General features: G+C 36.8%; 1 protein-coding gene across 8 annotated transcripts in view; it reads right to left on the bottom strand.

Moving 5' to 3' along the window:
- UNC79 (unc-79 homolog, NALCN channel complex subunit) overlaps positions 1–13,299 on the bottom strand; it is a 218,381-nt gene that overhangs the window by 162,541 nt on the left and 42,541 nt on the right. For 6 of the 8 annotated variants that reach the window (XM_080687550.1, XM_080687552.1, XM_080687553.1 and 3 more), the window contains exons 3-4: positions 7,620–7,924; positions 3,812–3,982 (exon numbers count right to left, since the gene is read on the bottom strand). In XM_080687550.1, coding sequence (XP_080543676.1) covers positions 3,812–3,982; positions 7,620–7,924 — 476 coding nt within the window. Of the gene's footprint in view, positions 1–3,811; positions 3,983–7,619; positions 7,925–9,397; positions 9,416–13,299 lie in introns of all 8 variants that reach the window. The other 2 variants (XM_080687554.1, XM_080687555.1) reach the window with 2 other exon arrangements.

The following is a 13,299-nucleotide window of genomic DNA, read 5'->3' as shown; positions in this document are numbered from 1 at the left end:
TGGAAGGCATTAAAAAGAAAAGGTTATGTCATAGGAAATTTTTATAATAAACTGCAGTTTGCTCTGTGGCACCTCAAAATGACTTATTTAAAATAGAAGCACAGTACTTGGTTTATTGACAAAAATGACATGAAGGATACAACTGATATCCATGGATGGCCCTGAAACTGAAAGAATTGTGATACCTCGTAAGACCCATGTTGGAGCTCAGACTGTCATCTTCTATGCCCTTAATGATATAATCATTTAATACCCGAAAAACTGTCCTGTTTTACATTTGACCATGAGAACACCATATCAAAGAGATAAAAGTGTCTTTGTTTTATATTCTAAAATATTTTTTCTCTGGCTCTCTTTTTGTTAATCAGTTTATGTTGTTCATTATATCCTACATATGATTGAGGTCATATGATATTTATCTTTTCTCCAACTGGCTAATCTCGCTTAGCATAAGGCTCTCCAGGTCCATCCATGCTGTTGCAAATGGTAACAGTTCCTTGTCTTGTACAGCAGCGTAGTATTCCATTGTGTAGATGTACCACAGTTTTTTAATCCACTCATCTGCTGATGGGCACTTAGGCTGTTTCCAAATCTTAGCTATGGTAAATTGTGCTGCTATGAACATAGAGGTGCATATATCCTTTCTGACTGGTGTTTCTGGTTCCTTGGGATATTTTCCTAGAAGTGGGATTACTTGGTCAAATGGGAGTTCCATTTTTAATTTTTTGAGGAAAAAGTGTCTTTGTTTTAAAGACTTTATCAAGTATTCAGAAAATGCAATATCCTTCATCCTAACACCTCAGTCCTGAAATAATATTCTGGAAGAAGTTAAACGCTACTCTCTTGTTTCAGTTAGAATTTCTAGACACTGAAACAATTTCCAAAGAATAGAAACAACACGGATGCAAGCAACAGACACACATTCTCACATCAGTTCATTTTCACATGACTAATGTAGAACCTGTCCCCTCTATCTATGGGTCTGTCTTTGTACCTCCCTTGTGAAGGAACAAAAGAAACACCTGAATCATTTAATAAAATTTGGCTTTAAAGTTAGTACTACAATTTATTTTTCAAAGATTTAAAGATGAAAAAGATTGGCTATCACTGAACCACAGGGATGGTGAAGAGAAACGAAAATCGGAACTACGAGTCTAAAACTAGAGCAACAAAATAAATGAACCAGATCAGCAATTGGGTTAGCATCTGACATAAAATAAGATTGATGTTATTTCACATAGATTATTAATGCCAGAAATAACCTTAGAGATGGAACATTTTTTTCCAAACCCCTCCTTTACAGTTGATAAAAATGAAGTCTCAGACACATAAACATCTTGTTCATATTGGTAAATGAACAGCAAGTTACTCCACAAATAAGCACTAAAATTCGCACATATGTTATAAACTAAATTTACTATTTTGTCCTCCTCAATTGCCACAGTTCACACACTTAAATATGTTAGAATTTCAGTGTGACTTCACGGCATGTTTTGGGGCCTGTGTTTCTAATTAAGTAGAAATTAATCGAGGATGAAAGAACATATTGTCAGTTGTCCCAGTGCCTGAACAGTCTTAAGTATAAATTCAGAGGCCTGATTTATGCAATGCCTCTCCCAAAATTAACTTATTCCTAAAAAGTAGGATACAGTGATTTGGATTAATTATTACGAAGATGCAGCCTCACCTGCTATTTTTTCTAAATGGTCATCCCTTTCTAAGCCAAAAACAAGTACTTGTCAGTAAGGTTAAACAAAACAAAAAAAGAAAATGGTTAAATATTCTATTACTTGAATGGCATAATCAGTCTGCTATTTTTTTTTTAATATATTTTATTGGTATTTCACAGAGAGGAAGGGAGAGGGACAGAGAGCTAGAAACATCGATGAGAGAGAAACATCGACCAGCTGCCTCCTGCACACCTCCCACTGGGGATGTGCCCGCAAGCAAGGTACATGCCCTTGACCGGAATCGAACCCGGGACCTTTCAGTCCGCAGGCCGACGCTCTATCCACTGAGCCAAACCGGTTTCGGCTGCTATTTTTTTTTAATCACTACATAATTTAGGCAGAAATCAGACTCTTTGCTTAAAAGACATGAAAATTATAATTCCATAGCTAAAATTAAACTTGATTATAAAATACATAAATGTGGTTCAAAGGTACATATATTTACAGAGCAGCAACTTTAATGAGATCATAAGTACATAAGATTAAAATGGTGAAAAATGATCACTAGGAATTGAATGTGACCAATAAAGGTATTTTTATAGAACAAGAGTTGAGGGAAGGAGAGAAGTAAACTAACACTTATTGAACACTAGGCATTGTGTTAGCATCTTATCAATCTTCTAGCATAATCATCATCTCAATTATCACAACAACCCCATGAAGCAGCCATTATTATTATTTTCATTTTAAAGGTAAGAAACAGAAAGGTTAGTTAACTTGCCTAAAGTCACACAGCTAGTTGGTAGCAGAGCTATGATTTGAATTGAGATCTATTTAAGTCCCCAAGCCATAACATAATCATTTCAGATTGTTCACTGAAACACAGATAATTCATAATCAATTTCTACAAAAACTATTTTAGGAGGATTTTTATCATAAAAGCTACAACACAACTTTTATTCTCTTTGCTCTCATGTCTGGAAAGCCTAAAGAATTAAGTCTAAAATAACAAAATAGAATTCAAATCAGTTCCATGTTTCTGACAATATTTGCACATGAGTCTCAAGCCTTAACTGTTTTCAAGGTGTTTTCATATATTCTGATTCACTTTATCACCACAACATCCCTGTGAGAGAAAGCTGATGCTATCATCATTCTAGAAATGTTGTTTCAACTATGTGAGTTGCCAAACATCACACAGCAGATTATGGATAGACCATATCCTGACTTTATCTATTGTTCTTTCCATCATACCTTACTGCCTTCAAATGCAAAAGATAACAATTTCTACAGCTGAGGCAACACTCCACCTTTTTTTCTCAGGTGGCAAAACAATAGCATCCTATCTAATAAAGAGGGAATATGCTAATTGACACGCCATTGCAAAGATGGCGGCGCCCACAGCCAATAAGGAGGGAATATGCTAATTGACTGTCACGCCCTCAAAGATGATGGCACCCACAGCCACAAGATGGCAGCACCCAGTCCCCTCAGCCCCACCAGGGTGGCAAGTGCGTGGCAAGGCCAGGCCTGCCCCCAGGCGGGCCCGGATGCTCCATGCACCTGCCTCTGGAGTCCCCAATCCCCCTACCCCCCCCAGCCGCCCAGGGATGGCCCGAGGCACAGGCAGCCTAGGATGGCAGCTGCCCAGCTGCCCAGGGCCGCCAGAGGCGCAGGTAACCAGGGCCGGCCAAGGCTTGCACTGCCAGCAGTGGCAGCAGCAGAGGTGTGATGGGGCGTTGCCTTCCCCTGATCACCGGGTCACCTCCCACCCCTGAGGGCTCCTGGACTGTGAGAGGGGGGCAGGCCAGGCTGAGGGAACACCCCCTCCAGTGCATGAATTTTCATGTACCAGGCCTCTAGTAATTTATACTTAGGAAACATAAACTGCCTTGACATGTTCTCTCTTCCTATTGCATAAGATCAAACTATGTGAATAAAACAATTCTAAGGTATAATCTTCCACACCTTTGGTTTTCATCATAATATTCATGCTGAAGTGACTGAATTTAAATCATGGCACATGTCTATAGCGAGCAATTTCATTATAATCTTGAAAATTTATATCCTCAAACAGCAAAAGCAATTTCCATTTGTACAATATATAAAAATAACCTGGTATTAGGTAAGATTGAACTTACATATAGCCATTGGTAGGAAAGATGTGCTAAGATATTCAATAATATCCTTGTGCAGAAATGGAGGGAAGGTAGCTAACGTTGATATCATCGTGTAGGGCAAAGTACTCAGAATATCATCATTGAGAAAGGGCAGCAAACATGTGGTTGTATAAAATATCGACTGTCCAAGATCTACAAAAGAAAATTGAGTAATCAGTCACTGAATATTTTGCCATTTAACAAAATATGCTAATTATACATTCTAAGTTTTTATGAACTGATTTAAATTATAAGCAACTATTGCTCCCTTCCTATTAAGAGTTCTAAAACATACTACTCAGTATAGTAAGTATACAGCATTTGCTCAATAAATGACTAATGAATGACTACATTAAGACAAATAAATATCTATTGCATGAACTTTTCCTCAATACTTTATCAAGCTTTAATAATACTTGTTATTCATATTACTCCTCAGTTTCATAAATTAGAAGCACTTTCCATGGGCTAATGAATCCTGAAATTCTCCCAGCATTCTTACCTTCATTTTTATTACGTAAGATAACCGTGGCACAGGATGTTAAACTATTTTCTCACTGGAAGTTTTAGAAAAGTCAAGGGCAGGACTGGAAATAAAGCCAGGCTAGCCCTAGCCAGTTTTTTTTTTTTAATATATTTTATGATTTTTTACAGAGAGGAAGGGAGAGGGAGAGAGAGTTAGAAACATCGATGAGAGAGAAACATCCATCAGCTGCCTCCTGCACACCTCCTATGGGGATGTGTCCGCAACCAAGGTATATGCCCTTGACCAGAATCGAACCTGGGACCCTTGAGTCCGCAGGCCAATGCTCTATCCACTGAGCCAAACCGGTTAGGGCAGCCCTAGCCAGTTTTGCTCAGTGGATAGAGTACTGATCTGCGGACTCCATCCCGCCCTGGTTGGGGCATGTGTGAAAGGCAACCAATTGATGTGTCTCTCTCACATTGATGTTTTTCTCTGTTGTCTCCCCCTCTCCCTTCCATTCTCTCTAAAAATCAATGGAAAAATATCCTCTGGTGAGGATTAACAAAAACAAAATCAAAAACAGGCTATTTCTAATCCATCAACCAAACTACAATCTTCCTACATCTGGAGTCTTGGGCAAAAAGGTAATTTGCATCTCCCAGCACCAGGGCAGATCCAGATGCACCAAAGAAAGGAAGCCGTAAACTACTGCCTCATGTCCGAGTATTCAGTTATAGATTCTCACAGAAGAACATGCCACCTAGTAATAATCTACCAACATTTTTAAATGGGGAGAGCAACATTACCTACCTCGCTTCATCAAAAGGATTGTTAGGAGCTTTAAATGAGATAAATGTAAAGTGCTTAACCTAACACATAATGTGCGTTCCGCATATATTAGTCATTTTATTAATGTTAGTATTGTTACTATTATTATTACCTGCACAAGGAGTAAAAATAGAGGACATTTGAAAAAAATAACTATTTAGCTTTAGAATGCAAGTAGATCAAATTCCACGGCACCGAATGTGTATTTTGAATTCTGGACCTCCCAATATATAGGTCATCAGCCACTGACTTGACAAGGAAGACTTTGATTGTTTCATATTCATTATAAAAGAAAACTATTAGACTTGTTTGTTTTGCAGATTTACTTTCTTAGTGCTATTTTGATGCCTAATGCATTTCTGATTTTCATTAAAATTAATGTGCCATCTCAGCAAGCAATCAACTGTCAACAGAGAAGATGTGGCCACACTATACACTGGGGAGCAAGGTCAGCCAGCCTTGGGTTCCCAATGAAGACACAGAGAACCCATAGGTGGTTCACTAGTAATTAACTGAGGCTATGCATAAAGACACCTCAGCTGCGTTTTAGCCTACTTACAGAACATTAGCACAGAAAGGACCTGAGAGCCCACCTGGAATATTTTTCATATGAGGAAACTGAGGCCTGGGAAAGGGGAGTGATTGTCCAAGATTTCCTAAGAGTTAGTAGGCTGAACTGAGACAAAAATGGGGCTCTTTCGGGTACACTGCACTGCCCCATGTGCAGACACAGCCTCTAGCCGCAGTTTGTTCTCAAACAGGGTGTACAAAAGAATCACCCAGTGAGCTAGTTAAAAATTCAGTGATTCTTATTCAGAAGTCCTGGCTTGGGACCCAGAATTCCATGCTTCAAGATTCCTCAGCGATTCTGAAGTTGTTCAGACCATGCTTAAGAGAAACAATGCTGTACTGTTTTTAAGCTCTAAGAGATGGTCTAGTGAGGTCCCCACTATCTTTCAAGCTTTGTTATGCAGAACAAGAGCATGGTATATACATAACAGTGAAAAGTCACAAAATAGCTGTGGGTGTAAAAGCAAAAATACAAATCATTCTCCCTGAAATTGTCATAATCTACACATTAATTGCAATTACATGAGTTGTGAGTCACCAAAGTGAATGCTTCGATCTTAATCAAGGGGCTCTGAAGATAAAGAACAGCTGCCTAACACAGTGGCCCGGCCCAGGACCAGGCAGGTCCAGGATGACCTCAGGACTGGAGTCACAAAGGAAAAGCACTGACGAGCTCACCACACAGTAAACTCTGGCAGCCTCCTGTTCAAAGGGTCATCTCCTTTAAGTTCTGAGCCGGGATAGGACCACAATAAAAGTGACTTGGCTTAAAACAGCTACAAAATTATATGATAAGCAAATTTACAAATTTCTATGTTTTTATATTCACTATAATACAGAATTGTAAATATAAGCATAAACAAATTCAATAATCATCATTTCATCATTTTTATGCAAGTAGATTTTTTTATAAATTTTTAAAATTAGGAACACATCTTACTAAATAAACCATTAAGCATTCTCACAGGAGAGTTAGCCATAACTAAAAAGCAAAATAACCCCTCATCACCCACCCATTTCCCAAATTCCAATATTTTTGTACAGTGAAATTTTAGTTATCATCCTTCTAGAAACCAAATTCTCAGTGCTTTCAAGTTAAGACGACTGGCATTTTAAAAGTTCATTTTCTGCAAAAAAAAATCCCTTTTCTTACTGTATGGTTTCCCATTTGATTCACCCAACTATAATACTGAATGGTTGAGCAGTAGATATTATTGGACTATTTTTTATGGTTTAGAAGAATTTGGTAAGCAAGCAAGATAATGAAATTGACTAAAGACACACAGAAGAAAGGGGAAGAATTAAGAAGTATATTCTTGGGCTTCTGTCCTAAGGCACCACTGATACTGTTCACTGTACACCATATACAGCATATAGACATTCTACCACTTAGCCAACATTTTGTAATTAACTACTGGTTGTTAGTTACATTTGCAACACTTCTTAGAGATTTCTTTTTCTTTATTTTTAGAGAGTTCTTCTTAGCTAATGTTCTGGGCTTAAAGACAGGAAAAATGAGTCCCAGAGAGATTCTGTGATTTGGCTCCCCCAAAAAATCACAGAATTAAGTCAGTGCGTTTGACCTGCTCTTCAAGCTCCACCTCTTATATCTTCAAGGGGGCAACTGTTTAAGTCTTCGCTCCCAAATCATTTCAACAAGAGTCTCCATGATAAGCAGATCAGGGGAGAAGAGATATTCCTGTTATAGTCTTTCTCCTCTCCCGGCCCATTCACCCGCAACTCAGGCCCACTTGGATAGAATCTCTCTGGCCATAGAACAGCGAAATGTTGGGATGGAAAACATCATAATTAAATTTCAGTGTAAGAAAGGCTTTAGCCACATAGAGACCTTTCAAGCAATTTATTCCAATAACAACAGTCTCCAGCTTCCATAAACATTCCCAAAGTTTTCGAGTACATGCTCACCGTGTTGGCCATGCTGTAGTAAAGGAACTAGATCCAGGAGAGTCACCAAAGTCACGTAGAGGCCTTGATAGTCCAAAGAAGGGTAGTCTGACAAGTGAGCATCACGACTTTGCAGGCTGCGTTCAGAGGGAGCATCTCGCAGGACGCTGTAAAGGAGGGAGCGAGTAACAGTAGGGTTGATGGAACTGACCTGCGGTCTTAGAGATGGGGTGAGTGGGAATGGCACAGGAAAAAGACACATGGTCATGGGCACTGTCAAATTGGAGGCATCTTGGCTTTCCTTCTTCCCTGTGCGGGACAAAATGCTGTTGGGGGGACAAAGAAAAAAAAGAGACAACAAAGACACAAAGAACAGCACATTACATTGAAATGACACTCTAAAACAAATAATAAAACACCAGATATATCCCACATAAGATGCAATTGCCACACCAGGAGCATCTGCAAATCTAGGACAGGTCACTCAGCTTCGTGCTCAGATACCAATAAGGCAAGGTTTACTTTGCGGAAGTTGCATTGCATCTCATGTGTTATCTGGTTAGTAAGGAGCAAAAATATAAAAATGCATGTTTCAGTGCCAAACCCATGTTTTACAGTTTATCGATCTGGTGAAGAAGTTTCCTGGAAGGAAAAATAGCAGCTTTGTCTATCAAGTTAGGGCTTTTATTCTTAATTTAAAAAAGCTTTCAAAACAAAGGAAGTTTTTAGCAAGACTGTCTTAATCAGGTAAATAAAACTTGCAAAATATAGGTATGGCACTTGCAGAAACATGTTTTAGCAAAGAATAAACATGTGTGTTTATTAAGAAAGTCTTAAAAATCACATGTTTATTGCATCAAAATAATGTCTATATGTATATTATGATACTGTTTCATGACATTCTGTCAGTATCATTTGAGATAATGAAGTTTAAACAGGCATATGAATTTAGAAATAATACATATTTCTAAAATGTTAGCTAAACTACATTGGAAAAGCTGTAAAATAATATATATTAAATGGTCCATAGCATATGTTTGTGAACTAATGATAATGGTTATTTATGTGTGTGTTTTTAATTTTGCATGTTGGGGAGGAAACATTTTATTCTATGAATACAAACAATGGTTTATTAAATAGTTACCTTCAAAATTCTAAAGACTAAGCGAGCAGTATCTGCCAGGTAGCTGCATATTATACAATAAGATCTCATATATTACTGCTGCTACTTACGTTATTACTCAACAAAACTCACTAAAAACTAGAGGAAAGATAGTTTAGAAAGTTAACAAAAAGTTTAAGGGGAATAAAAATAAATTATAAAAATATATTGGCTTTCTTTTCGCCTTCATTTTTAAATAAAAACCTTTTAGTAAAAGTGATAAAGCAGAAAAGTTGTTAATTTAAAAATAGAAAAAATAACTACGCAGCCAAATGTTTAGATTTTTAAAAATGCGGTTATACTATTTATCATTACAGACAATAGCTATACATTATAATGATAATATCTGCTGCACTTACAATGTGCTTTTATATGTTAAACCAGATAACAATTTATAAACGCCTCATTACATAAAAATAACCTTGTTTTACATTTATTCTATGTGAATAAAATATTACTAAGTTCTTAGTTAATGGTATTACATTTACAAATTTTACAGTGGGGTGAAGAATTGGTTAGTGTCAAGCATGCTTGCTATTCCAAGTTTACATTTATTTTTATTTACTCTTAGTGCAAAATATGTTACAATGTAAGAAAAATAACTACATGCTGCTTGTTTTCCGTGTGCCTAATTTACCTCAATTTCCTTTGTCTTCTGTTCCCCAGTGTCGAGGGAAAAACAATCAATAATAACAAAAATAATTTCAGAATAGTTATGTAACACTTCTTAGCAATAAATAACTTAAGATTTAGTGTAAGGTTGTTTTTTTTTTAACTTTTAAAGGGATTTAAGTTACCTTTTTTTGTGTGTGTCATGTATTTAACTTTGTAAGCTTCTGCTTTACAATGGGATAATATCAACATTCCAGTTACCCCTGCCTATCTACATCTAATATAAATATCATCATATTCCATCAGACTTTATACTTTCCTCACATAATTCAATTACTCCTAAAAATACCACCTTTAAATGTTATATTCTTGATAATAAGCCCAGTCACCAAAAAAACCCACACTATTTTAAACGTATAGGATTCTATCCCGCTGAAAATACCTTTAGAATCACAATGGATATGTCAGAAATATTATTTCCCAAACTTAAGCCCTAAATTAGCCGACTACCAGCATCTTTCCAAATTTATAAGATGTGGATCTTACAGCAGTGGTATAAAAAAAAATACTTTGCCATTGAGAATAAAATGTTCTCTTTATCATATATTAATACTATCCTTTCAATCAAGTACAGTGCTCTCATCAAACTTTGCCTTGGTGGGGGAAATACAGCACATTATATTTTCAAATATACATTGCTATTTTTCCAAAGTTTGATATAATTTGACAAATACTAGTAAATCAACTTTGGAGGTTCTATTTTGATATTTTTCCCTTCCTGTATATGCGGCATTCCCAAATTACAGCAGCAACAACTTCAGACATGCAGGGAGGGAAGAATGTCAGTCAGCTCTAAAGCAGTAAAACTTCTCTCTCACTGCCTTCAGATTTAATACGTAGGTGAAATTGAGGGGAAAAAATGGCTGAGGATGAGTTATCCATGAAAACCAGCTTTAAATTACCATTCATGTTTCAATGTAAGGAAATGTTTTCATTTGTGGAAAAAACTTAAGAAGGGCTCATGAATAAATGTGCAATGTATTGTGATTTTATGATGTTTTGTGAGTTTTATTCAGAAAAAAAAAACAAACACAAAAAACACCTATTTCCCCAACCAAACTGTCTAACTTGGGAATCATAAAACCAACTTCCCCATTTGAAATTCTTTCCCAGAGGTCTGTACATCCAACCAACAATATTAAGAACGCCCTGCTCAGAAGAGTTTGACCCAGCCTCCAACTTTTCACCTTTCCTTCTCCCTCCTGAGATCCTCTTTATCAAGCATTTACTTCCAACATCAAGAGAAATCGAGAAAAGATCTCTGTGGGTGTTGGTAAAGATGAGAAGTTGCCCCAAGGTATTTATAGCACAGAAAATTAATACATAAAATAAACTTTCTCTAAGATTATAAACGTTGACTTGAGTTGACTTTATGCACCAAACAAAATTTCTTTTATCATGCTATGCTCTAAAGCTTCTCTGTAGACTTCAAATCAGTAATTTGAAGGGCTATATACTCCTCCTAAGTAATCAGAAATTATAATTCAATTATGACATCAAACTGAGGCTAGAATCCCTTTTTAAAACATATTAAATTTTTTCTAAAGAGTTAGCAGAAAGTGACTTTTCCCAAACTTGATGATTTTTTTAAAAATGTTATGTGCTACCAGCTTGAATGGCACCAGAAGAGAGAGAATGTTTGACATAGGAAGACAGGAAACCGTTAAATGTTCTGCCAGCTAAAAGGCAAGATCCTTAAAGACCTTAGATGTTTAAAACACGGTCACAAATGCTTCTAACAGATAACAGACAGACACCTCTGGCAGCGGTGAGGGGGGATTAAGTTAGATGATCTTCATAGTTGCTTCTAATACTAAAAGCAAACAAAAACTAAACCCTGAAGCTGTGTGCAAACTGTGTGTCCATTCCTACACTTAGGTTCCTGCTAAATTAAAATGAGTACAACTCAGAATTCAGATGAAATTTTACCCAAGATCCCAGGTTAGATGAAGTCAATGCACTAAAAGGGTTCCTACATAGGTGAAATATGAACCAAAGTCAAGTCAATTCAACAAACATATACTGATCTTCTAAGGACCAAACACTGAACGAGGCTCGAGGCTCGAGGCTCGAGGGCTAGCAAACTGAATAACACACAGGACTCACCTTCCACTAACCTAGAGTTTAGGGAAGCTCCATGAACTCTATCCTGAGTCTAATTATCAGCTAAGTGGATGTGTGGACTATTCAACTGCTGATCTAGTCCGTTATGCTAAACATAATCTCTTCTCTCCTGTGGATTAAATTAACTGAAGTTAAACAGCTAGGAAAATTACTGCCTTAGGAAATATGTACAAAAGTCTACTGAAATCAATGAGAGTTATATGCATGCCTGAATACCAGAGGACTATTACTCTAAAAATGCAATTCTGACTCAAATGAAGCTACTGAAACTTCAAGTTGCATATTTTAATCAAAATAATAAATGTTAGCATCCTTGAGAATTCTCCAATAGAAAGACAGAGGGTTACTCTATGAAAAGTCATCTCTAACTCTTTCTTCTTATTTCCTTCCAAGTATCTGAATTCTAAAAGCAAAAAGTGCTTCTGAATGTAAAAATTATATAAAAGGCTATGATTGCCCAACCATCATGCCATACACCTGAAACCAACACAAAATAACATTGAATGTAAACTGTAGCTAAAATTTTTTTAATAATACACTTATTGCATATAATTATTATAAGGGATTAATTAAATAAGATGATACATGTAAAGTGCTTAGAACAGTGCTTGACACATATAATTACTATTATTATTATACTATGTTGCTATGATTATGATAGCTATCGTTAGTATTATTACTAGTGGTAGCTGTTGATGTCGCCCTTTGAAATTGGACTTGGCTCAATTGCATAGAATCTTCTCCAACAGCCACTTGAACAAAATACCTTAATATCAGTTTGATCATTAAAATGCTATGCCCCATGACCATATTTTAATGATCTATTGTTCAAGAAAATGGAACCTTCATGTCTTGCAAACATTACTTCGGTATCCTAAATTTCTTAACTTTTGGCACAATGACTAAGACCTAAGCAGTAAGCTCCACGTGCCAACTAGGATGTCACAGTTTCTTTGCAAATGGAATTCAGAATTTGCTTCTTACTGAGAAGTACCTCCCAATGCGAGAACTTCCAAAATTTGTGATAAAGGAAAGTGTTTCCCATTGAGAACACTGACCTCAAAGACAAAAGGAGAATTCAAGAGAACAGAATCAAATGCCTTTGTGCATAAACTTATCTGATTATTACTATGAAAACTGAGCTAATCATTCCACTGCAATTTGAAAATAAGGGAAATATCCTATAACAAGGCCCTAAACTTACTATGCAAGTATGAAATCTATGAATCTGATCAATAGATCCCTGTAAGGTAGAACAGGGACACTAAAGGTTCTAAAGAAGAAAAGATACTCCAAAGATAAGAACAAGAGATAGCAGGACTGCAGAAGGTTAGTAACTGACTTGACAGCGTGAAGCTTCTTTCTACAAAGCGTTCAGTCTGCCCACACAAAGCTTCAAGCCACAGTGAACTCCAGTGCCACTGCGGTCATTCCAAATTGGTGTTCTTTCCCTACCTAATACCTGTCTTGCCAAACTTTTGCTGTTAAATAGCTAAAGAAACAGTAGCGGGTCAAAGCTATGTGTTTCCAAAACCAGATTTGCAGTGACAAGACCGTAGTAACGAAGAGACTTAGCCTTAGAATTTAATGGAAAGTAAAGTGTTCCCCTCACTTCTTGGATGTTATTTCCCAAATGACTGAGTCTTTTCTTGAAAGGCTATATTTTCCTAATGAGAACTGTGAAGCAGATAGGTCCCTCCTGTCACTACGTTACAGTAAAAGCAGACAGTATCTGTTGTTGTT

This window comes from Plecotus auritus (assembly GCF_963455305.1).
Source record: "Plecotus auritus genome assembly, chromosome: 1".
Lineage (NCBI taxonomy): Eukaryota > Metazoa > Chordata > Mammalia > Chiroptera > Vespertilionidae > Plecotus > Plecotus auritus.
This window is presented reverse-complemented; position numbering and strand designations above follow the sequence as displayed.